This window comes from Numenius arquata, chromosome 1, assembly GCF_964106895.1.
Source record: "Numenius arquata chromosome 1, bNumArq3.hap1.1, whole genome shotgun sequence".
NCBI lineage: Eukaryota > Metazoa > Chordata > Aves > Charadriiformes > Scolopacidae > Numenius > Numenius arquata.
The window spans coordinates 76,710,248-76,736,091 of NC_133576.1; the positions used below are offsets into that span (position 1 = coordinate 76,710,248).

A 25,844-nucleotide genomic window follows, 5' to 3' on the forward strand; every position below is an offset into this window, starting at 1 on the left:
GACTAGATGATCTCCAAAGATCCCTTCCAACCCCTACCATTCTGTGATTCTGTGATTAGCTCCCTTTCCGGCTGAACAAGGAACGAACAGCAGAAATTAGAAGCGCTGCTTGGGGGTTTATGGCAAGAGATGGCTTTTTACCCCCTATTCAGTACTCAGCACTCCTTCTCATGTGCTTTTTTGAGCATAGCTAGAGCTGGGCAACTGGAGAGAAACTATGTTTGGCTACTGGCTCCAGGTAAAAGTAGTCATAGGCAGCAGTGGGCTGGTTATCCATAAAGTCTGCCTGTTGGAAGGGAAGAAAGGACAAACACAGGTGCTGGGAAAAATACAGAAAAACTCATCGTAACATTTAAAAACAAAAATCCAAATCCTCTACTTCAAGGACCTAACCAAATTTTAAACATGTTTGGAACTAAGACTGGTATAACCACTCTTTATTATTGACCAGTTCTCCAAAGAATAATGAAAAGAAAACCTTAGAGAGCTGTGCCATAGCGAATAAAAGCTGACTTACCTTTTACCCACAGGCTGAGTACTCATTCCTACCCTGGTCAGTGATGGCACTGATATCACCTACCAAGAGCATGGTGAAGCTCATCTTTGTAGAGCAGGGAATCAACAACTGTAGACCAAGCTATAATGTGAAATCGCAAAAGGAAAGAGAAAAAGAGTATATAAAACTTAATTTAAAATCTTAGTGATGACGTTTACAGGGTAGTTGGTAGCTCATAAATGAATTGGAGACAAATTTCAGGAAAACCTCCTGTGGAGGACTGCTACTGATTTCGGAAAGGCCATGCATATGATTCAGTACGGATTTAAGGCCATAAGGAATCATCTGCATCATCTATTCTGATCAGAGAATCTTGCCCAAAGAAGTTGTGGATGCCCCATCCCTGGAAGGGATGCCCACATCCCTGGTGTTCAAGACCGGGCTGGATGGGCCTTTGAGCAACCTGGTCTAGTGGGAGGTGTCCCTGCCCATGGCAGGGGGGTTGGAACTTGATCATCTTTAAGGTCCCTTCCAACTCTAACCATTCTACGATCTGTAAAAACAAACCTCAAAGGTGTCCAGACACTTCACAGTTTGGCAATCAATCAAAATTCTAGGTATGTTATTGTCATAGCTGATTTCTTTGTCTGTTAATAAAATCTGCCTGAATTTTCATCTGAATTTATTAAGCTTCAGCTTCCAATTAGAATATATTTTGCCTGTCTGCTTAGATTACAGATCTATCTGCTGACGGTAATCCTTCACCAACACCTGTACTTCCAGCTCACTATCTAATTACCTGATAACCTTTTTGTCTTCAACTAACAGAAGTAAATCATGTACTGAATTTTCTAAAGATTCATGAATAGAAGTATTGTGAAAATAACCACTACAACCACTCTAAGCTATAAAGTATTCAACAAGACAGTCTTCCCTGCTGCAAAATTCAGTATCTTCAAAAAGCCTTCCTTCCACAACAGCCAAGCACAGAAGACTAAAGAAGCAACACGGTTTAAGTTTGCAACTTCTGGTTTTCCTGGAGAGCATTGAGACTTACTTTTTTCCTTTTTTTTTCCTCTCTCAGAAAGCATGCATGCAGTATATTCCCAAAGGAAAAATTTTAAAAGTGATATATGGAAACTACAGTATCAGTGTGCCAAGCACAGGAGCTCAAGCAGGAAATGTCTGAAAATAGGTACGGCTTAAGCACTACAAACAGATGATGACATGAAAAATAAGAAGCAAGAGGAGTACACAGATCTTTTAATAATGTTTGATTGTGCTCAGAGAACATTGGCCTGATCCAATGATCTGGATTTCCCTCACACTGGAATCACGATGTATGTTGTCTTAGCTGAAAAAAAAATGACATCAGATCAAAAGAACAGATAGACGAAAAAAAGGTTAAGAGCGAAAAACCTGGGAGAGAATTCAAGGTCAGTAGCATGACAACATGGCTCTATGTTGTGGCACAGAGCAGACAGCAGAATCTCCTTTCTCAATGTAATTTTGTATTTCAGAAGCTTTTAAAAAATTGACTGACAGTAACTCCCAGACCCAAAGAACATTCTTGTTAAAAGGAAGCTCAAATCTATAGTTTCTGCAAAATTCTCAGGAACTTTCTTGCAAGCAACACAAACCCTAAAACCAGTGTTTGTAACAGGCATTATAACCTGTATTAAACCTGACAGCTGCTTTCTTACAGCTTAGCAATGCTGCCTGTAATGTCTGTAATCCAGGAGAGAGAACGTATCAGTGATAGAACCAAGACAAGAAAAAGAAAGCAGCCTATAGCTAGACATCAAACAACTGCCATAAGCTGTTTTTATTTAAAATCAAAATGCCACTTAAGTAAGAGAAAAAAAATAACAGAACACAACAGAGACAAAGAACAAGGTGGGGAAAAAAAAACCCTAAAACAATGAAAAGCCCCAAAAGCACACAAGACACACACACCAAACTTGTGCCACACCTCAACATTCAAAATTGAAATTGGAAAGGGTTTCAGTTATTTCCTGGTTTCTTGAATCCCGCGTGACAAAAGACAATGAAGATGGAGCATCCCCTCTCGCCAGTATTGGTGGGGGTACACTAATCCAAAGAATAACAGGTCAAAAGGACAACAAGAGATATACTAGGTAATGTGCTCAATCTAAAGTGCTCACCCAGTTTTCCTGACGTTCATTGAAAAAGCAACAAACCTGCATAAAAAGAACACTCTTGACACAAAAACAGAGCAAGAAGATACACTACAGTGCTCTAAAGCTCTTTATCTGGCATAAACTGGAGCCAGAGTATTTTATCCTCTGGCAGAGTTCATCCTCCCTTAAGCCTGGCCTGACCGCCCAAGGTTACAAATCAAGTCTGCTATGGGTGCAAATATGACAGCAGACTTCATGCAGTGCAACTTGGGTTCTATACAACCGACCCAAGTCCTTCATCACGAAGGCATGACTATACTGCTGCCAGATCCCAGCTTGCTTCACAGCCTGCTATTGTATCTGTACTAATGGGGGTATGTGGAAGGGGGCTCTGCACAAACCAGTTGTCATATTACATCTGTTTTTCTGTTATAAAAGACTCCCATGGCTCCCAATAATGAAAAATTGACTGTACGTACATAACGGTTCTGAAGAGGCATAAACATTTATCAGAGATTAGCATTTCAAGTAATTAGAGGCAGAGCTGCTGTTTGTTATGTATGTGAAATAAGACTATGTAGTCAAAATGTGATGAAGGCACTCGTGAATTAATTTTATACTGATCACAGTAAATGATCAGTATAAAAAGCACCAGACAAGCAGCTAATTCTATTAAGTATACTTTAACCATATTAGTAATTGACTGCTTTAAAAAAACTGTAATGGCAATCTAGAGGGGTTTTTTTAATTGTTTTTTGTCAGGGCTAATGTACAAGTTATATATGTACCTGCTAATCTACAGCATGGTGTACAGTACCAAGAACTGAGCAGCTCATGAATCTCAAGACATATTCATTTTTCAGGCACACCAGTATATGATGAAACAACAATATTATTCTGCAGTAATTTAGCAATGACATCTCCACTTACACAGACAACCACAGCTAAGGATTTTAAAACAGTTCACAAAGAATAAAAAAATAATTTCTCAATACCCATGTCATGTAAAACATGTTATAGCCATTTAAGTGAGAAATAAAATCACCAACTTTTTTCAGCAAATAAATTAAGTTGCACTCTTAAAATATCAGTTTACACAAACCATCAAAAGGTGATCTGCAAAGACAGCCATTCCTCCCCTTCAGTCTTCAAGGGAATACAGTCAACCAATTAATATATATAGTCCAACTACAGGACTACAACCGAAAGCAAACAAACAAACAAAAAAATAATCACATTGCTAAAAGCAAAAAGCTTCACTTACCTTTCTCTCCATCTGAAATAAGATCTCTTTCTCCCTTTTGAACAATTGTCAAATTCCCCATGGCTTGGCTCAGTCTTAATACACATCCATGATGATCACTACTGTCTACGGGGTCTCTAAGCTACAACACAAGAATTCCATACACAGTACATATTTTACTACTAGAGCAATATATTCTAACACATGCTACTTCAGCATATGTATAGGAGGGGAAAAAAAAAAAAAAAAAAAAGCATCATCATCAGTCTTTCCAGGCACTTTTTTTCTTCATACCCACTGCAGTGCCAAAAAGTGCCTAAGAATGGGTCACCTTTAAAAAAGGGCTCTGCTTAAGAATATGCATTATTGTGGCAATTATCCCATGGAATAAAAACCCAGAGAATGCTTCTCTTGCATATAGGAAACAGCAAATAACATTTAAGCCAGTAACAAGTTGTTTATTTTTAAAACTAAAAGACTAAACTTGTACGTACTTAAGTATCAAAAAGGAAAACAGCTCACCATGGCTTCATACAGTCTACTGAACTCCATGTAGTTTGGAGTAAGAATAGCTCGCTGGTAGCCTTGAATAAGGGAAGGCTGCTGGGAAATGAGCCACAGTCCATCCTGCAAAAAACAGTAAGAACATCATTTACTGAATAGGTTCTTAAATCTCGAAGTACTGACTGAATCAAGAAAATACTTACAGCATCAATAATGATAGGAATTCCTTTCACTTTCGATTTTTCTATAATACCCTGCAAAAAAAGCAGATAATTTTAAGACACTTGCTAATTTAAATCTTTTAAGATCCAAAACAAATTCATACAATAAACCCAGTCATGTAAGTTGTTTTGAAAGATAGAAAAAGATCTGTCACATTTTGCAGTGTAAGATATTTTCATATCGACTGGTAACTTTTCAGTTACGTTGTTCTCTCCCTGGTTCAAGTATAATCACGAGAGTTTCCATAACTGACCCCTTGGTGTTGATATGCAAACAAGCAAGTGCACTCACTCTGCCTGCTGTAGGAGGCATGCAATGCCAACTAAGTCGTACACAGTAAACACACATCTCTAATTAAGAAAAAAAAAAACAAAAAAACAAATGAGTATTGCCATGATAGAAATCTATCAAGTAACTGTAACACTAGTTTTAATTGCTTTTCTAACGATAGTCCCATTGCACTGTTTGAGTTTATGCACAAACATCCCAAGACAAGCAGTATATAGGACATGTCGTTTCAACTCATGGTCCTCCAGGTTTTATACTTTCAAAGCAAAACTCAGAAGGCCTAGAAAACAGACCATATGCAAAAGTTATTTTTCAGCAAGCGGTATCTGGCTGCAGACCGTCTGCCCTCAATCTCTCTCCTAACCAAGCAGTGGCAACGACTGATACTCAAGCTTTTTTAATGAGCAATGGCTGACAGTCAAGTTTTTTGAATTGGTTGTTATCAACTTGTCTTTGAAGCTGGAGATTTTCTCTCTCTCCTGTATAAGGTAACAGAGGATGGTATCCATCCAAAAGTGTAATTATTTTTGAACGTTATTAAGCTCTTCAGATTAGCTATCATACAGCACTGAGCTCCACAGGTTAGCAAGGCATTAGGAAAGGAATAAGGAAGCAGTTTTTAATTAATGTTCAGGGTACTGAACGCACCTCTGTTCCTTGTACTGTGATCAAAATAAAACACAGCCCATCTTGCTTTCTGTAAATTATTCATTATGACACATACATATCCTCACTAACTCGTTCCTACCTGATTCTGATTTTTCCAATTCCAGTAGAAACACTTCCCTTCTATTTTTAAATGGATGACGGGAATATAGCAGCGTGCCTCAACTCAATGCTGCTTGTGTTTGTTTGGGCACTGTTTGCATGTTGTAAGTGTGAGCTTGAAACACTACCCACTGCTCCAAGCTTCAGGACTTGTCTCAACACACAGCTGCAGCTATCTTAGAAGCCACTACAGAATAAAAAACCTTTCCATGACATACACACACTTGCACAGGTCTTGGCTTGGGCTCTGCCACAGACTGCCAAGGTGCCAACCCTCCTTGAGATCCTAGGGGAACACCCACAAGTCTTCCCTCATATTCAACTACTTAAGTAATTTTGAACCAATAGCAAGTTTTTCACAACTCATACCATTCAGCTACCACTAAATTATTCAAAGTTATGAATAAGTATATTCAACAGCTGTGCAAGGATGGAATCTTAAAACACACCTAGAATCAGTTGTGGCATACTGAAAACCAGAGAGCCTGACTTTCAAAGCTTTTAGAAATTTATGGGACAGAGTAATTTCTTTATTCATTAATGCTAATCTGCAAAGACATGCACAGCTTAGTTTTCCTTCACAGAAACTGTACTGCTTTGACCCTGCTGTGTTAAGTTCATTAACAATTAGGTTTAATTTGAGTTGGTTATGATAAAATAACGCTATGGATCTAGCAACCAGCTTTATGTTTGTTGGGGTTTTTTTTACTGTATAAATGAATGTCTTACATACAACAGTCCAATTATTTTTGAACCATAGTAAGCACTTCTGATTAAATACTACATGGGACTGAGCCCCAGAGGTCAGCAAGATATTCTGTAAGAAAGCATTCAGATCACCCTCCCCCAATTTTTGAAGATACAAATACCATTTACTGCAACCTTGTTTTACTTAGAATTTTTTGTACATTAGCAGCTTCACCAAACACCTTCAGTACACTTAAAATGATTAGTGATCCCACTAATATGAATCACCAATTTATTCTAGTACGTCAACTTTAGCAAGTCAGTCTTTCATGACACTTCATGTTTTAAAACAAAAAAAAACCACCTTTCCCCAACAAATTCCATAAGGAAATATGAAGGAAGGCACCAGATCTCAGAAGTCCTTATCCTTCCAAACTATTCTCTTAAATTCATTATGAGCAATCCACGGAACTAATTTTGCCAAAGTTTTGTTTCCAAAACAGTTAAGGTTTGGCTGCTGCTGTTCTTATTTGGCACAAAACATGGAACATTTTCATGCTTCCTCAGAATTGTCATCTTGACTACTGGTTAGAACTTCGCTTTTTGTCTATATATGTATCTAACAACAGGCTTAATCAAGAATCCTGAAGATCCATCGTCCACCAAAAGAATTTAAGTATAAAGAAAAACAAAAATAAGGTGGAAGTTAACAAAGCATAAGAGTATACGTACAGGTATATAGCTTTTGGAAGGCTGGGTCACTGGTACACTCCAGAGAAATAAGACATTTCTTCCTAAAAATGATTTGAGCTGCTACCTCTCTAGCACGTCCTCCACAACGCTGAGACATCTGACCTCTGCTCTGAGGAGAAATTTCCTCTTGCTAAGTAAAACCTACTGGCCAAGCAACTTTTACTGTGCACTGAGTCTCTGAGGTACCAGTTTCTAATCTAAGATACTGAGTGATCTTTGCTTTTTCTTTCGCTCCTTATAAAACAAATAATCAGGGGATACAAAGTCCTTCATCTTATTTAGAAAGCTCATTTTTCATTAAAAAGAAAAAACACAACAAAAGCCACAAAATCAAACCCCAAACAAAAAACTACTCTATTTTCCTTTCCTCATTATTCCTTAACCCAGACGGTAAGAGCTTGGAGACAGACAAGGAAGCTCAGAGAGGAAGTTCTGGGGAGCAAGGGGGTAACCTGGCAACTGTAATAAAGCAGTAACAGAGATAAGAGAACCCCCATAAGACAACCACCTGTTTGAAGGACACAACATTTGCTGGAGAACCTCTGCTTCCTATTGATTGTGGCCAGGACCCATCTCACCTGCTGCCATTTAAAGGTCAAATGGCTCACCACTGGAGAAGAATTCATCCCATCTGGCTTAGACACCACGTTTAGGGTGGGATGAATCAACAGCAGACATACCTGCCTCTCCTCAGCTATCACAGAGGGGGCAGAGACACCTTACCGCTTCATTTTTAGACACCAAGAATTAGGTGAGATGAAGCCCACTTTTAAATACTCTATTACTGCAGATACTGTACAAAAAAAAAAAAAAAAAAAAAAGGTGTTTACAGCAACAATGGGTACATCCTCTATGCAGAGTATTTTGTTCCTGGAAGCAAAACTCAATTTTGAGCTGAATCTGTACCTCCATATCTGGCACGGACTTTCCTGTTTTAATACTTGTAGTATATAAAAACCTTCACTGTTAATTGCAGAATTAATACAGCTCAGGCTATCTCTACTTTCACACCAAAACCTATTTAACAGTTTCTGATAGGACTCCATGTATGAGCAGGAATCATCTGTTCAGTTTTATCCCACGTAACAATTATTTATATGGGAAAGGATGTAGAAGAGAACACTGCTAATTAAAAATACTAAGATACATTACTAAGAAAAGACCTGAAATTCAAATACCAATCACACAAGTGAACAGCAGCACATAAGGTATCAACAACAAAACCCAGACAACACCAATACCCTTCAAACAGCATTCTAAATACTAAGATTTTGGAGATTGTAACTCCAAGATATCCCAATGGACCACAACATTATTATGCCACAACAGGTGGTTCAGCTTGGTGCAGAACAAGGCAGGAGCAATTCCTTCACTCGATTCCTCGAGGACATCCAGAAATGCAGGACTGGGCTCACAGGGCAACCTTGGTGCTAGTCACAAAACAGAGAGGACAATGAGGAGGAGGAGGAGGAGGGAGTGACACGCTGCTGCCATCCAACCTCATGACCTACAGCCATACCGGTTAGCCAAGACTGAAATTCGGATCCTTCCTCTGCAATATTCACAGCCAGGCCCAAATTTTCGTCTCCTTATCTTTCACTTACACAGTCCTAATAACAGGGATTTGGGCAGTCTCTTGCTAGAGATATTCTGCTTTGTATGAGTCAGCTAAATACTTGGCGACACTCCGAAACAGTGATTCCACAGCCCACAACATTTGAATGAGAAAAAGGAAACAGGTTCCACCCCGCTGTGATTAAAATCAGCAATAATGAACTATATTACAAGAGCACAGGACTCATGCTAGAACTAATCTGTAACAAGAGCTTCCTCTCCTAATACGTGAAGGCCAAAGCTTAAGTTTCTACCCTAATTAAGCCAAAGAGGAAATGACCTGGGATTCACACATGCCATGGAGGTGCCATATAGGACAACCTCCCACACAGTTATCGTTTGCAGCAGCAAACACTTGACATTTAGGAATGCCCAAAATAATATTCCAGCGTTTGCAATTTTTGGTGGTGGTGATTGTGGGGAGAAGAGCCAGAGGGGGTAAAATTAACCTGAATCTACTCCCACTCTACTCTTGAAATACACTATTTCCTGAACAATCTTTGTTCTGTGACTGGGTACCCAGGACTTTTATGCAAGCAACCTACTCAATAAGAACTGAAAAAGAAGTTGTGTCACAGTAGAAACCAGTGCTCTATCTGGGGAAAGGTAACCTTTTACCGTAATCCTGAAAATGAACAAATTAAGGGCAAAGAATTTATATGTTCTAGCTAATTCCTTTATTATCACGGGGGCTATTCCCTGAAATGCAATGCATTCATTTGAGTAGAAATCTGTGTTCCCTGTCCCACCTTTCACATAGAAACTATAAAATAGATTCCCAAAACTAAATTCCAATCTTTTCTTGGGAAAAAAACCCCCAACAACCAACCAAACCCCAACACACTGAAAACCAGAATCAGACAGGCTGGAGAGAACCTCAGAAGGAAGAAGCTTGAAGGAATGGATGGACAGGCTACTGCTGAAAGAGAGCACAATAAGGCAGAAACGCATGACATGATTCATTCTGTTGATAGCCTGCAGCCATGCTATGAAACACAAGATTCACCTGCACTGCACTAACACAGACATCCAGGACTCTTGCACACTTCCACAATTATTATGGAAAAAGGGAATGGGCCAAGATGAGCCAGTGCGAGACACTGGCTGCAAAAAACAGCTAGGAGGGGAATGGGGGGAACATGTTGAGGGAGGAATAAATTGCTACGGAACTCCCAGGTGCAATCAAAGGGTATCTAATCAGCCATGGAAGTCTTCATAGAGCAGGCACCCTGAGGCACCAGGAGCAGAGAGCAGTTGGTGCACCCACAGTGAGCACCCACAGCTTCTTGCAAAACTCTGCAGTCAGTCCACACTTTTCCACCCAAGTCCATGAGCCAGCAAGAGCACGCATACGCTATTTACTCTGCCTGCCTGCAACAGTAGTTTTCCTACTGTTTTCTACGACTCCTTGGAAAAGACAATTATGTGCAGTTTTGCCCACACCTGACTTAATGTACTTTTCAGCTTTTTTAATTAGATGTGGATTGGCAGCAGAATGACTGCAATGATTTTTAATATATTATTAGTCATATCACTACTTGTGTTTTTCCTGATGAGCTGGTTTAGCTACACAATAACTTTGGCATTTGTTGTTTGCAAAGGGAAGAATCAGGAAATTAGAGCCAGTGGTTTTAATAAAAGATTGAATTTTAATGAAATAAACAGAAAACCACAATAGCAGCATAAAAAGCAACATCTATCTCACAAGAGTAATTAATTTTCACTAAGGATGCATCACACTGTCATCTTTCGACCTTGCAAAGGAAAGATACTGCTGGCAAGGTTTCCTTTACTGACACCAGCTACGAACACTGCATTTCACAGCTCCCTTCAAGAGTCATGTCTTGGGTTATTCTTGGCAAAATTCCTTACCCTTGTGTTCAAAAAGAAGTTCAAGCTTCAGCATGCCATAATAATGGATAGCCTTGACGATGATGACATCCAAATATTTTAGGAAGCAGTATAACCTTGCCTACAGCCCACCGAAAGTGCATTCTACTGCAACCTGCAAATGCCAAGTATGTAATCAAATCTTCTGCTAGATGTCCCAAAGTAAAGTTAAAATATCTTACGAGAGCTGCTAAGCAGGTGAGGTCCTTTAAACAAGAGTTTGCACCCATACAACTTGTTAATAACTGGGTTTTGAAGACGGAATTATCCTCGCTTGTCCAAACAGAAAACTGCTGGACCTCCTCGGCATCTGGGCAGTTTGTGCCTTGCCAGGGAAACACCATGCTTGTGTTCAAACACCTAAAACTTGAGTCAGCTGAGGCCTGCATAGCAAGTCAATGCTATCCTATACTGTACTCCTCTGGCAGGGTGATCAAGGGCCTGCCCATAGCCCAGGAGAGGCTGGAAGGCCCATTCTCTAAGAGTGCAAATACCACCTTCTGGAATGCTGGTTACATTAAGGTGACTGATAGTGCAGTTTAGCTCCACTGCTCCCAACTGTGCTACTGATTTAACAACACTGGACTGACCCAGGCTCCTGGGTGACTAAGCTGGAGTCACCAGAGGCAAGGCAGCAAGAGTGACTAGCTTCTGGTTTGGCAGAGACATGTCAAAACCAGTGCACAACCTGGCACTGCTTAGGTCTCATACAGCCTTGAATAATCAAAAAGGAGTGGCAGCCCCTTTTATAAAGAACCCTCCTCTACTGAAAGTACGGATCAGAAACTGCTGTTGAAATGCCACTCTAATTGCTTGTATTTTCCGCATGGATGCTGCTCTCATCCAACAATCCTGAATCCATGGTTTTGTCTGGAACAGAGAGATAAAAGGGAAGAAAGAGCCAGAAATTTCACTGTAAATGCTGAAGCTGGAAGCTTTTCTGCACATCCCCCTCCCCAAGGTGCCCGGGAGGAACAAACAAGTTCAACCCCACCACACTGCAAACCAATTCCTACAAATAGGCACCGAAAAGCCTAGGAAGCATTTCTGCGCTCCTTGCTTCAAGCCTGGATAAATGCAGAGTTAGCAGGGACTCAGCTGCATAAAGGTCAGGATGCAGCTCTGTGGCAGAGAGCTTGGAAAATGGGCTTGGCAAGCACAAGTTTGTAATCTTGCACAGCTAGAGGTAGGCAAATATCCCAAGCTCGGGCTGTGCTCAAGGCTACAGTCAGGGTTGGCAGCAGGGGGTGAGGGAGAAGCTTCCCCACATAGAATATATTTAACACAGGAGGTTTTGAAAAATGGAGTTCCACTGTTTGAGATTCTTCACATTAGAGCCATATCTTCAGGAACTTGTTTTGGTTTTTTATTTAGCCACTGGTGGAAACACGCAGTTAGCACTGAAACTTGCTTTCATTAGTTCCCACAAACTGATCCAAGAACTCATCCCCCTTTCAAAGCTCAGCAATGTCAATCAAAATCTCACTTTGTGGACAAGATTTATATACGTCACCTTTAACTAGCCTAATTGCCTGTGTGCATAACTATCACTAGCTCATTAATCACTCCACTAAGCTCTCAAACCTCACATAAGAAATGATTAACTACTGACTACCATTGGTACTACTTGAATGAAAAGTCACATAACAGAGACAAACATCCTTTCTTTGAAACAAATAGCTCCTTTATCTCATGGTTTATGCTCCATTCAATTTAACAGGGTCTTTTGTCTTTTAACTGTAGTACCACATGCTAAGCCCTGTTTTCCAAAACAGATTTTCAGGTGCACAGGAAAATACTTCATTTAAACCAGGCAGAAGGTGATAAAGACTCTAAAGAGTACCCCACTACATCATCAAGCTCATTAAGTGCTTTGGGAAATGTTAAAAGCTGTTGTTACAAATAACAACGCTGAAGATGCTGTAAATCGCAGCTAACCAAAACTGTTCTATTCTACATAAAAAAAAAATATATATATATAAGAATGATCCACTTGTAGATTCCTTCTTTGAATTCAAAGTAGATCACCTGCTGTCAAACTTGGAGCAAAACTCCAGCTAACAGTTTCTTACTATCTACCTCAATCCATTACTAAACTCTTAAGGAAGTGACACAATTTAAAGTAATGCCTGAACATAAGGAACACAAGAAAACAAATCAAAAGCCTCTGAAATACTGTTCTAGTTATGCAAAAAGTCTGAGCACTCCTTTTTAGCTATTCCCCCAAATTCATGATCAACCAGACACTGCTTGAGAAGCTAGATTTATACACCTTCATCCCTAAATACATCCAAATCCCGTTTAAGCAATAATCCTGTTTACTTCAATCCAAAGTAAAAAATCTAAATCAGAATAAATAAAGGCACTAAATTTTCTCATGCTGTTCTGATCCACTGAATGGTTGCACTCACAAAGCAAACTCTACAAGGTTTCCAATTTATGGTTGATTATGTTAATGTTAGATTTGGCTTAAGATATTCACGGTCAGCTGTTGGCATTTTGTCTTAAAATAAAACAAATAAACATAAACTTAAAATGAACTCTGGAATTTATCACTGCCAATTTCTTTTTAGGGTTTCTAGCTGAACGATACTCAGAAAGAGTTGAAAACGTATCCAATTCCAGTGTTTTGCTTACAAATGCTTTTAAGTATCAAAATCAAGTTAAACAACAATATAAGCCTACACACAGAAGGCAAATAAACATCCTACTTCACTGTGAGTGACTTTCATCAAGATCCATTACATATATTAGAAAATAAATTCTGCTTGCAAGCTGCATAAACCTGTATTTAAGGTCCTGTTAGCATATTTTCAAACACTGTTTTTCTAATCAAGACATTTATGAGGAAGCCACAGAATACTAATAGTTGTAGCACAAGCAGCAATAGTTCTCTCTGCCTCGAGCTGGCGCTCCAAGCTTTATCTGCACCAGTAACACCACCACAAAGAAAGAACTGCATCCTAGCCCAGCTTCATCTTTGGTGAAATGTCCACAAATTCTGACTCTCAACGGCCTGTTTGAAAGCAATGAGGCGTGGCTACTAAGAGAGGAGTTTTTTGCTGGATACTACTTGCCTCAATCTTGGAGGTTGGGTGGGGGTTGCAAGAAATACAGTTTACACACACATTCTCACAGCGGGTGTGCGTACGTGCCCTCTGGTTTTGGCCTCTGCAGGCACAAGATCTCATCCACCTCACCTCCTCCTAACTGAAGGCTGAGAACAGAAGGTGGTGTGTCCTCACTGCTACTTCAGTTCCCTATGAACTGCCAAATCCCCACAGCAGGAACCTCCAGAGGACTTAAACAGGGCAGGAAGTAAATGCACAAGGGACACGTATTGAAGAATTAAGATTCTGGTAAATAATTTTTCTGCTAACTTGAGTTGATGTAGGCAGCGATTCCAAAGAGTTAACACATCCTGTTGTTCATACATGGTGGAAGGTACCACAGACAATACTACTGATCTGTCAACTGCAGCATTAGCCTGGGATGCTTCTCGGATGTCTTATACTTGGTAGAAACAGAACCCAGGGGGCTGCTCAGTAGCAAGAGGAAAATGCTTCTCCATAGCAAAGTCCACAGCAGCAGATTTAGCTTTAATTTAGCTAAAATTTAGCTTTTTAGACTGCTATGACAACAAAAGGTGGCTCTGTATTCTGTAGTCCTTTTAAGCTTGCAAAAACTAGTGCAGATAGTGTAGTGAAGCACCTGGTCCCATTCTCTCAATTTATTAAGGCTGTGAAACGTTGCCTGAATCCTGAAGGCATGAGGCTCGAAGGGTTGAAATTAATCCAACTAACCAAAGACACACATAGAAAGGCTGGTATGTCAGCTGAGGAAGAACTGAGAATTCATCCAAAAGAGAAAATTTCAAATGGGCTCTCTCTGGGCACACTCGATGGAGGTAATCCATGACGATGGCCCACAGCTCTCCCACCCTTTGCTAGACGTTAACTACAGCCAAGATACTTCCACACAACCTTAAGATGATATCACTAGAGGTAGATAATGAGATTTCTGAAATTAATATCCCAACAGATAGCAGAGATCTTCAAGGGTAAATGACTGGCTGAAGGTAGCGTTTGCAGGGTGAGGAGGGCATCTAGGCAGGGCCTCAGCCAAAAGAAGAACCAAGGCTGGTATTCAGGACATTTTCCTGGAGCTAAAACAAAGACTGAGAATTGAGCAAGAGGAACAAGTAGGCAGTTTGACAATCCAGTCGATTTTACCATGTAATCTGAGTTACACAGAGCCATTTTTGTTATTAATCATTACCTCTCTTACAGGAGGGAAGCAAGCATGCTCTGCTGAAAACACCAATCTAACTTTGCTGCTGCAAGACAAAACACAGCAAGACTGGAGCGATGGAGTCCAGGATTTGGTGCTACCACTTCAGGGAGAGAGGCAAGGAACCCCATTTGACCACAAAGACAGTAACATACCCAATAAAGACTCATCAAACTCAGAAGCAGAAAATTTGGATGGGAACACCCCATTCATGCCAGAAGGAGCACAAGGAGAAAGGACATGAGAAGAGGCTGGAAACTGATACAGGACACAGCTAAGCCTGTAACTGCCAGGCAGCAGTAGAATGCAGATCTCCCTGGAGCATTAGGCATCATCAACTCCTCTCCCAGAGGACTATGCAAAGGAATATAATATTCCTTCCGAAGTCCCTTTGGGAGCTGCACTCATCATCCTGCAGGAGAGGAACTTAGTTCTCTCACCAACCTGAGGAACAGCTCTTGATGGTACAGGCAGGAATTCCCTTACTTCCAAACCTCAGGCTACAAGAAAAATCAGATCAGAGTAAGACCAGAAGTGCAAACACCTACAGAACGGCTGAATGAAGAACACTGTGGTGGGTAGATATGATAGGGACAAAATAGTGCTGCTGTGTGAAAAAAGGAGAACAACCAGTAGCTTTGGAAGTATGTTGCTTCTAAGCGTTGACAGAGGACAGTTGTAAGGACCTTGGCCTTGCTTCCACGTGGCAGCTAAACTCTTTCTCAACAGAGTCTAAACCACCACCAGCAACGTATCAACTGAGGTGAACTCAGGGAGGAAACAGTACTGTCATCTCTGGCCAGAATCAATCACGGACACTGAAAGCGAAAAACGAATGGCCTGATGTTGCCTACAAGGAAGCTGGCTGTGGTGGCCAAGTTCTACACCAGATGTGGTAACAGCATTTTGGAAGTTTGAAATAGAATGGGGAGTAGAGATGCTCCAGTCTGCACAGTCCAGAAATAAGAAGTGGAGCAGAAACATGCTTTTGTTCCTTTTTCTTGAAGAGAAATAGCTTGGACTGCTTATTAAGATTAGGATTGCCACATCTGCATGGGATCCAGCTGCATAGCTATTAGGACACAAAAAATGCTTTCTTTCGGAGATTTTTCTGAAGCTGCAGCTCCTGCAAACCCATGTCTAGAAAGCTCTGACAGAGCATTCAGGTGCAGACAGGTGTTAGCCCTCACCCAGGCAACAGAGAACCAACATGTGAGGGTTTTGGCACAGAGCCACAGAAGCGGCATAAGAGAGAAGGATGCAACTTGTAGAGTGGCTTCTTGTAACAGGGCTTGTTAAGGAAATTATAACCAAAACTAGACAATCACAGGAAGTTAATAAGTATGTATTCAAAGAGTATCTATGGTCTCAAGAAAAAAAAAATCAAAGGAAAATTACCATAAAGTGCTGCTTTTCCACCAGACTGTTAAAAGGAGTTGAAATGCCACAGTGCACGCACTGCAGGTATTAAGCATGAGGGAGGTAGGTGGTATAGTAAAGATGCTGACGAAGCAAAGCACTTTCTGGTCTGGAGAGAGATGTACCATCTAGTCAATAAGCACTCAGGCTATTCCCCAATAAAACACTATCCATGGGCCCTACACCAGAAATTGCAGGTTACTGCATTAATATCTTATTTTCTTAATGGTCAGAAGAGACAAGCAGCCCAAGTGCATGACTGTTTGGACAAGCACAATCATCTACAGTGTGCTGGCACAATACTGAGAAGAACCGACATAAAAACAGCATCAGAGAGGTGACAGACCACTATGCCTCAGCACTTTTAATGGGGCAGGAGGAGGAAGAGGGGAAGCTCCCTCCCATCCTCACTGCCACTCTGACACAGAACCCTGACCAGAAAGCAGACACCAATCTCCATCTAGCCCTGCGTTCATATGACAGCATGCTGAGGTTAGCTTAACAGGAAAACAGAAAATTATATACCAAGTCAGCCTCCTATAAAAGTTTAAAATAGCAATGCTATCATCACTTGCTTTTTTTCTTGAAGGTGAAGAATGATAGAAAGCTTGCTGAAGAGGGAGGCTCAGCCCTTCTTCAGCACAGAGAAGCACCAGTCTTCCTCAAGCAGGCAACCAGGGTTCACTTGTCCCCAATTACATGCACTTATTAAAGCTTTTGGCCAAACAAAGAATGTAGAAGATTATGGTAGTTGGATTAAAAAAGCAGTGCTGGGTAACAGTTACATAATTGCAGTGAAGACAAAGAACTTGAGCTTTAATGTGACTTGAAATTAATAAGGTCAGACCCACAGCTCATATGAATGCGGCCTGAGATTTTCAGCCTGAAGTAACTCCCAAATGACTTCTCTTCATTGGCTGGGTTTGTTTCTTTAACTTTAAGCTAGGTCACACAGGATGGCCCGGCTGAAGTAAAAGTATGCTTGTAATTCACTAAGAAAGCAAAATTATTTTTAGCAGCAATAAAAAAAAAACCCCAAACAATCAAGGAATCTTCCAGATACAGATAAGCACATTGACAGATATTTATAAAACCCAGAAGGAATTCTGATATAAAAGAAGCTTATGTTAGATATCTTAGATACTCAAAATGAATTCTTATTTTCTTTTGTTTAAAGTTGTTTTCCATTAGAAAAAAAAAACAACTTTAAAATTTTTTGAGAATCAAGAAAAAAAGATAAATCATTGCCCAAATTTTCTGTAAAATGTATCCTGAAAAAATATTTTCAAAAAAGAATAAAATTTCCTGTAAAATGTATTCTGAAAAAATATTTTCAAAAAAGAATAAAATATCTGTTGAAATTTTTCATTCAGAACAGAATTGACTGACTGTAATAAATTTCTTTTTTCTTTCTTTCTGAATCCACATTCTTTATTAGCTTTGCACCTCTATCATAAAGCAAACATTTTTTTGGAAACAGAAGAATAATTAAAGAAATTAAGAGTTCCAATAGCAACTTTCTCTAACAAAAGCCTAGCAAAACTACCCTCTGCAGCTCTCAAGGTATTCTGAACTACTTGGATAGTGCGGTCTCCAGTTTCTTGCCTCCCCTGTTTTGCAATTTCACTGTGTAACTGTCAATACTTCTGTAAACTATATTAATTCCACTTGTTAGTACCGCTGATTGATACTTCTCAGGAAAAAAATAAATTTAAAATTGTACAGAATTCGATTGACATTAGACTGAAGGATATATTGTGAACATATGAAGGTATGTTGACAGTAATACAAGACATCATCTAGAAGACTGTGTAAGTACATATCATTCAGAGTACAGAACTATCTTAAGCTCCTGTTTTCAGCTCTCCACGAAGGCTTGACAGAAAATAGGATTACCTCTTTGACCAGAGTAGAAATCTGCAACACATTTTATAATTAAGAGTATTATTTCTTATTGCAAGGGGACACAGTCCCTGTTCTTTGGTACCTCTCCTGACACAAGTTGTCAAAAGCGGTTCTGAAAATTAGGAACTCAAATTCATATTTGTGTTCTTACAGTACAGATGCTTTGCACTTAAGAAAACACAGAGCCCTTTATCTGGAGATGCTAACATTTATTTCTTAATTAGCAACTTTCACAATCAAAACAAAAGCAAATCAAAACAATCACACGGGTGCCTAAAATTAAGCGTGATGCTTACAGTTTAATAATGAAGACCATGATTAACAGCTGTAATTTTCAGTGAACAATACTTTATTAAATTTATTTAGTAACCCTAATCAAAACCATTTGTGTAATCATGTAAAGGACAGGAAATTGGTTTGTAAAATTCAACATAAAGACACAGAATAAAATATCAGTATACACTTTACCTTAGCGTTCTCAAGTAGAACTTCATCTCTACCTAAGCCAGGTCCTATGACAACTGAGTGCAGTCGCGGCAACCACTTCTCCACCTCATGGACAGCATTAGGACTATCACTAAATGGAATCAGAAAAAAAAAAAAAAAAGATAAATTTAGAAAGGCTTCATTTAAGTATTCTCAGAAACTGAATTCCAGATGCAAGATAGAGATATTTCCTATCTTGAGTGTCAGGCAATTTTATCCTCCAAACTACCAAAAATCTGTGACCCAGGAAATATGGAATGGTTGTCCAAATAGTTAAAACGTAACATTTCTCTTGATTCATTCCTTAGCGGATATCACATAAAAATGAGGCAATAATTGCAAGTGTCCACTGTGGTTGTTACAAAATAAGAAAATAAAATCCAAGTAGGAAACCAACAATTCTTACTGTCTGTCACAATTCTCTATTTAATGCTTCTTTGCAAAAATTACACCTTGGAGAGAGATATACTGTCTCGCAGATATATACTGCGGCTTGCTGGAAACGATGCAATTATTTATTACCCTGCATGGCAAAATGATAAATCTACTCATAGGCTTTTTTGTCAGTTGCTTCATAAGCATTTGTTCCAACTGAATTACGGACAAACTGTCCCTTTTCCCCAAAAGGCAAGAGGAGAATCAAGCTATTCAGTAAGGGTATTATCTGCTTGTAATACTTAAGGTTTCTGTGGCATTCAGGTTTTGTCTATATTGGAAAAATGATGAGAAAATCCACTGCCACATACAGTGGCCACAATACAGCATTCAGCCGCTGACCAGAACTATTTATTTTGTTCTGATCAGTTTTGTTGCATAAATAGGTCAGAATATTTTCAAAACACTGCCCAACATCATCAGTTAATCCTTACTGACAGTACGGAGGGAAAATTTAGCCTCCCTCCCTCCCCGCCTCTGACATAAGTGACGACAATAAATGAACATTTTAACTGAAGGATGGTGGGGGGAAAAGCTCCCTATAGGCTTAGCAAGGAGGTACTGTATGATAGCGTTACTCAGAATATTTTGAGCTCGCAATACTTCAACAAAGCTCTATTATCACGGATGAAAGCCCTTGCATGTTTTTCATAACCAACAGCTGTACTGATGGGACACACCACTTGGGAACAAGTGTTGAGCTTGCGTCTGGCAGAATCAGCAAATTCCACAACGATTTCTGCGAGTGCCAGGCAGGAGCCCAAAGCTTTTTGCAGCTGCACTCAGCCAGGCGACCCGGCTCAAGGCCGCAGGGATGCGGTGCCTGGCTCCTGGCCGTGGGCCAGCGGCCCCTCCACCAACAACAGCCGCCCCAGAAACCCCTGGCTCCCTAAAGGCACCCTGTGCTGACACCACGCAACAGCTCTGTCAAAACAAGGCTGCCGGGTGGAAGCGATGACCCGCTGCAAGGGCAAGGGAGACAACGAACCACGTGAGGACACGGGTGGCCCTGAAGCGGTCCCCCCCACTTAGCAAGCTGAAGTTGAATCTCCATTTGAACAACACAGCTCCCTCCCGTCTCCTCTAACTCACCAGGAAACAGTAGTAGCTTAAGAATTGCCAAACAGCTCACTTCCCCCCTGTCGTACAACCACCTATCAGTTTATGATGTAAATACAGGCCGAGGATAAAAATTGATTTAAGAAATGTTTAAAATACTATTAAAAAAAAAAGCCAGTTCTTTTATACATGCATACATGCTAGGCTGAACACGTGAAAAACTGTCTGTGACCTAAACTCTAATAAAATGTCACCATTTCTGAATGCAGATCACATTTTTATTTATATGCTGAAACTGATTTTATCTCTAGAAGAGCAATATATATCTCAAATAAATATATCTACATATCATATAGATATAAGAACACTGCTATATATATAACGATATTTGAATGGGTTGGATTCAAAATACCTTTGGATAGTAGAAGCCAAATACGTTAAAAAAATGCTCCATTAAACATAAGCTAAGAACAGAGCCATAGATAGTACCATAACTGCTCTGCTCCTTTACAAATATCTCATGCAAATAATCTCAAGGTAGAAAGTCTGCCAATCTACTTACACTCTGCATTGAAATATGATAATTTTGTCTCAAACCCCATTGATAATGCACACTCTTCAAAACAAAGCCATCTCTTGGGAAATGAACGGTCCAACATTAAGCCACTCCTGCTCACTTTGCCTCTGGTAATAATAAAACCCTACTGTAGAGCTTTTCATCTTCAAAGCATTTTACAAACATTACGTTCACATAACTCCTTTGCAACTTCACATCAAGAAGTAACCCAAGGCATATGAAGGGCCAAGAGATTTAAAATGGCGATAATGACTATTACACTGCAAAATAGGCTATAAAAACATGCTGAAAAAATAACTGATGGATTATGATTCTTCATAAAGAATACTGCCTCAGAGAAGCATCGTGCCAACTTCACTTTCAGATACTGGGTGTTCACAGCAGCTGTGGTTATGCAGCTAAGGACACCTTACAAATACCCTGTATCTACACCTTCTCTGAAAGTGGAAGGGCTATTGTGTCATCTTATGAGTTTATTCCCACACACAGACATTGAAGTAGTAGCATTTTGAAGCGGACAGGGTGCAAATGATCAACATGTAACTTTCTTCAGGAAGGGATGTCACCTTGAATGTTCCTGACCATGGCCCAAAGACAGAAACTCTTCTAGCTCTTAACAGCTCCACTGTGTACACAACATTGAAACATGTCCAGAAGAGTTCTCTGACACTGAGCTCAGCCGGCCTCTACACCCCCAGGCTTCAGAGCAAGTAACGCTCAAGCTGCCTATCCCTGCACAGTCCCTGATCCATGGTAGTTCCTCACCAGTGGAAGAAAGTTGTTGGGAGAGCCTAGTTGGCATGGGCCAAAAACCTTGCCAAGGATCATCTGGATAATTTGCCAGCACAGATAATCATATTCGGGTACCTGGGTCCCTTCATGCCAATTTCTCCACCTGATTACTAATCTGATTTCAAACCTCTCCATTTAATTATCATCTCCACTGCCCAAGACATGCACACACAATTGAAACCAGCACTGTTTTTATTTAAAAAAAAAAAAAGTATCTAGAAAGGTATGAAGGTGTCCTCTTGATCAAAAGAGATGCAATCTTTAGGCTTTGACAGAAAGGGATTGAGTAAGCAAGAATCAGTATGGTGCGATATACAATGCGCGACTTTGCTTTTTTCCAAAACAGGAATCACAAATACAATACCCCTAACTCGAAAGCACAAAGCTAATATTAATATAAAGAGGAGTCAGAAAATATCTTGCAAGGCCATGAGAAAACAGCATTTGAATTTCTGTAAAGAGGGTAAAAACCTTTCAGAGAGACTTTGATCTCAAAAACAAACTCTGCACCATGGACACACACAACAGGGATAATTTGGGAAGCTGAATCCAAGCAGCAACACCTGTAAACATGGAGAGTGAACTACAGTACCATTGTGCAGATGTGTGCAATTAAAGATTCTGGTGACAGGCCACAGCTGTAGATTTGCAGAGAACTAACAGATCTTCAAAGAGCTGCTTGATTTCCAGCTAACCACTACAGTGTTATGTGACGTTATCAGATGCCATTTCTGCTGAAAATCTAGATTACGAGAGGTCACTGTTGTTCAATTAAGCAACCAAATAACACCTCTCCAAATCCCGAAAGCTTCCTCAAAATCTTAGCTTGTCTGCATAAATAAAGCTCTGACTGCATACAGAAAAGCACTACCACAGGATAAACATGTAACTAATAACTGCAAGACAACAGAATCATTAATAAGGGAAACTGAAGGAGCTTCTATAATCTGTCTCATTCCTGTGAAGCCTAGTAGGTAAGGAAAGTCTAAAGCTAATGTAAAATATGAGAAAAATAACCTCCCATCAAAGTCAATTTTACACATTATCCATTAGTCGAAGCAGATCTGAACAAATAAGCAAGCATACCGAGAGTCTCACGGGGGGCACACTATGAAAAAGGACCCCACAGATGTTATCTCATCAACTTTCCTTAGCTATTAGCGAGAGGTGGAGGAGAGAGACAAAGCTTCACTCAGCAGAGGCTAAGACTGTGATCTCTCGGGAAGACAAATACAACAGCTTTATCATTTGCCTTCCTGGAAGCCCCCGTGTAGGCAAGGCCAAGATATGGTCTTCAGCGTCCTACATGTTTACCTTTTTGCTCTTCTCTCTCCAGAATGTATTGAGAAAAATAGTTTTCATGGCAAATTCTACAAAGATTCTTCAAATTAAACAGCACCTAGTCTCTGAAATTGTGAGGATAATTTTTCTTTGTGAATTATTGGTAGCTTTAGATAACTTCTGCCCAACTAAAATCAATACACCCTGAAAAAAATTCCTCGTCTTGCCACCACAATTATTTTTGCATACAAGAACAGCACTGGTGTAGTTACAGTGCTTATGGCAGTAACTGCTGGGTTCAGTACTGCACAGTCTCACTGTTGCTTCTTACCCTAATGCATAACCTCACAGCCTATTATAATACCTTTTAGTTTCGAAAAGCTAATAAAGAAAATAAAAACTTTAAGTCAAGGCTTTTCTCTTCAGGACTGTTCTGTATTTCACTACCACACAATAAAAATTGATAAAAAACACAGTTCTGCAGATCATCTTCGTAAAAGCTTGATATAGTAACGCTTTCAAAACCAACGAAGAACCTGAAAAATACGGTGGCTACTGCCCTAAGATCACCCGCAATTTCTAAACATCTTCTTTAGCAGTTTGTAACAGATATTTGACAGGTGCCATCTGCTTGAAACTCTGCTCTAGGCTGGTCACTGCCCAGAGTGGGAGGATACTTGGGCAGGTCCAGAAATGCAACTCCTACCCCCATCCCCCCAAAAGAAGAAAGTTTTGCTGTACACCGCATTTTATTCAACGACTAGCTTTCACAAAATGATCAAAAGCCACCAAGGCAATAGCTTTAAATTATCACAGAGAGCTCAAAACACAGCAGCTTTCTTCATTCAGGATGAATGACAGCTCCTGTTGTTGCTTTCTAGAAGAGGGAAAGGAACAACGGTGATAAGGCACAGCCTTGTCAAATTTTACATGGAAACAAGGAAATGCGAAGTGAAGTCAGCACGGGTGTAACCGGGAGCTACAGAAATAGTAGATAAGCATGAATGACAGTGCAGACAGGAAGCAGAGGGACCACAGCTCTTCACATGTGCTTTAGGCAGAGCTGGAACCACCTTAGTAATCAGAGATGTGGTTTGGGCGTCACAAAACACCAATCAGAAGGACCTCCTGTTAGAGAAGGACATGGGACACAAGCAGGACTGCCATCACCCGATCAACTAAAGCGCTTCTCACTGGAGAGGGTATTTTTCAAATCCTGCTCATCATCTCTGCAAACTTGGTGTGACTGAGACATCTCCAAATGCATTTGAACGTACCACTGCAAAAGTCTGTTACATAAACCCAGACAAAGCCATTTTAAGTGGGCAGTTTCAAAAGCCAAACTAGAGTCTTATCTTCAAAGATGAGGGAAAGTCTCTGATCTGAGGATGAAAGAGTTTCGGTTTTGTTTGTCCAAACACTGGAGGTAATTATATTAATGTGAATCAAATGTTAGACCTGCTGACATTTAGAGCCTGTCATGTTAAACAGTACATCAAAAGAACGAAAGACAGGTTGTAATGCGTACCTCTAGAATTGAAGCAGTTATCTCAGAAAGCTAATTATTAACTATTGTGGTAAACCCTGGGTGAGGTCATTATGGGAAACTCTGTAAATAAGATAGGTAGAGAGATTATTCTGGAAAGATTAGGTCAAAGGAATTAAAGGCGAAAACAAACAGTATAAAAAAATGTTTGAGCATAAAATTAAACTAATTCTATATTCCAAGAGTAGCTATATTTGTCACTGTTTAAATCATCATTTTTGTAAAGTAACTCCAAACTGCCAGAAGCCCAAAGGCTCGAGGCAGCCTCCTTTGGCCCCATGAACAGAACTGGAAATAACTTATTCTGGAAAAGCTCATTGATCCCATTATCAACACATGGGTCTCTCACCATGCACCTCAAATCAGGTAGAGCAACTCTCAGTGACAACACAGTGGCATGAAGTTGGTTGGATGCAATTAGAGAGCAAAAATAGACATATTTAGTAAATTAAGATTAGCATAATAAAATGCCCCCACCAAAAGCTTAGAAGACAAAATGGTCATTTTCACCTAACCAGGTTGTTGAAAGATCTTTCAATAGTGTTTAATCTGCAAATGCTGCGTAGACAATAACTATTTTCCTGCTACAATCTGATTAAACGATAGGGAAGAAAATGAAAGAAAAGCAAAGACCCTAACGAGAAGGGGGATTGAGATGACTGAAAAATCTCATGATTGAGAAATCAAGTGTTCCAATTCAGCCATTGAATAAGTTCATTTAGGCACCAGAAGTGAACCTGGTAGGCTTAATCTGAATATTAACAACACAGCAGCAAAAACAGCAACCCATCATCCAGGAAAAGGACTGGCGTTACAAATGCATAGCAAGAGACTGCTCTTAATATGCAGATACCACAGTCTTTACTTGCTCCATATTCTACCTTCAAGGCAGCAAGAGTGTGAATGACCTACTGAGGTACGCATTTATAAAAAAATGCTGTGTTTACCATATCATATTTTTTACATTATAATAATGATGACAAAACCCAAAATGGTTTCCACAGCTGCTACTCAGATACCAGACTCTCATTTAGGTATCAGATCTTCTGTTTCATTAGGAACTGGGTCGTCAACACACTACAAGCATCAGAGCCAACAACAACCTCTTTAATAATGAACCCAAATGCATTATGCCAACAGGGTCACCTCTCTTAAGCAGAGCAGAGACTTTCACATCCTGTGAGAAAGAGCCCCAAAGGTGAAGTTATTGCTCGACTCCATTTTCTTAGACTTCTCACACAGACACGACAACAGCACTCAAGGTCAACCTTATCTAGCCTTGTAAAGATACCACAGGTATCAACACAATCATTTTACAACCTGTATTTAGATATATCCAAATATTTAAAGAAGCTGTAGTATGTTTTCATCTCAGTCACATTACCAATGCATGTTATGACAACCCCCCTGAAAAGTATAATGATAACCAAATGTCTTGACCTCACATT

The 25,844-nt window shown here is 39.9% G+C and overlaps 1 protein-coding gene across 3 annotated transcripts in view; it reads right to left on the reverse strand.

The window, feature by feature from the left end:
• Positions 1-25,844, reverse strand: part of NAXD (NAD(P)HX dehydratase) — a 51,203-nt gene that overhangs the window by 8,812 nt on the left and 16,547 nt on the right. For all 3 annotated transcript variants that reach the window (XM_074145919.1, XM_074145911.1, XM_074145903.1), the window contains 4 exons: positions 18,689-18,797; positions 4,588-4,638; positions 4,403-4,507; positions 3,902-4,022 (listed from right to left, as the gene is read on the reverse strand). In XM_074145919.1, the coding sequence (XP_074002020.1) occupies positions 3,902-4,022; positions 4,403-4,507; positions 4,588-4,638; positions 18,689-18,797 (386 nt within the window). The remainder of the gene's footprint in view (positions 1-3,901; positions 4,023-4,402; positions 4,508-4,587; positions 4,639-18,688; positions 18,798-25,844) is intronic.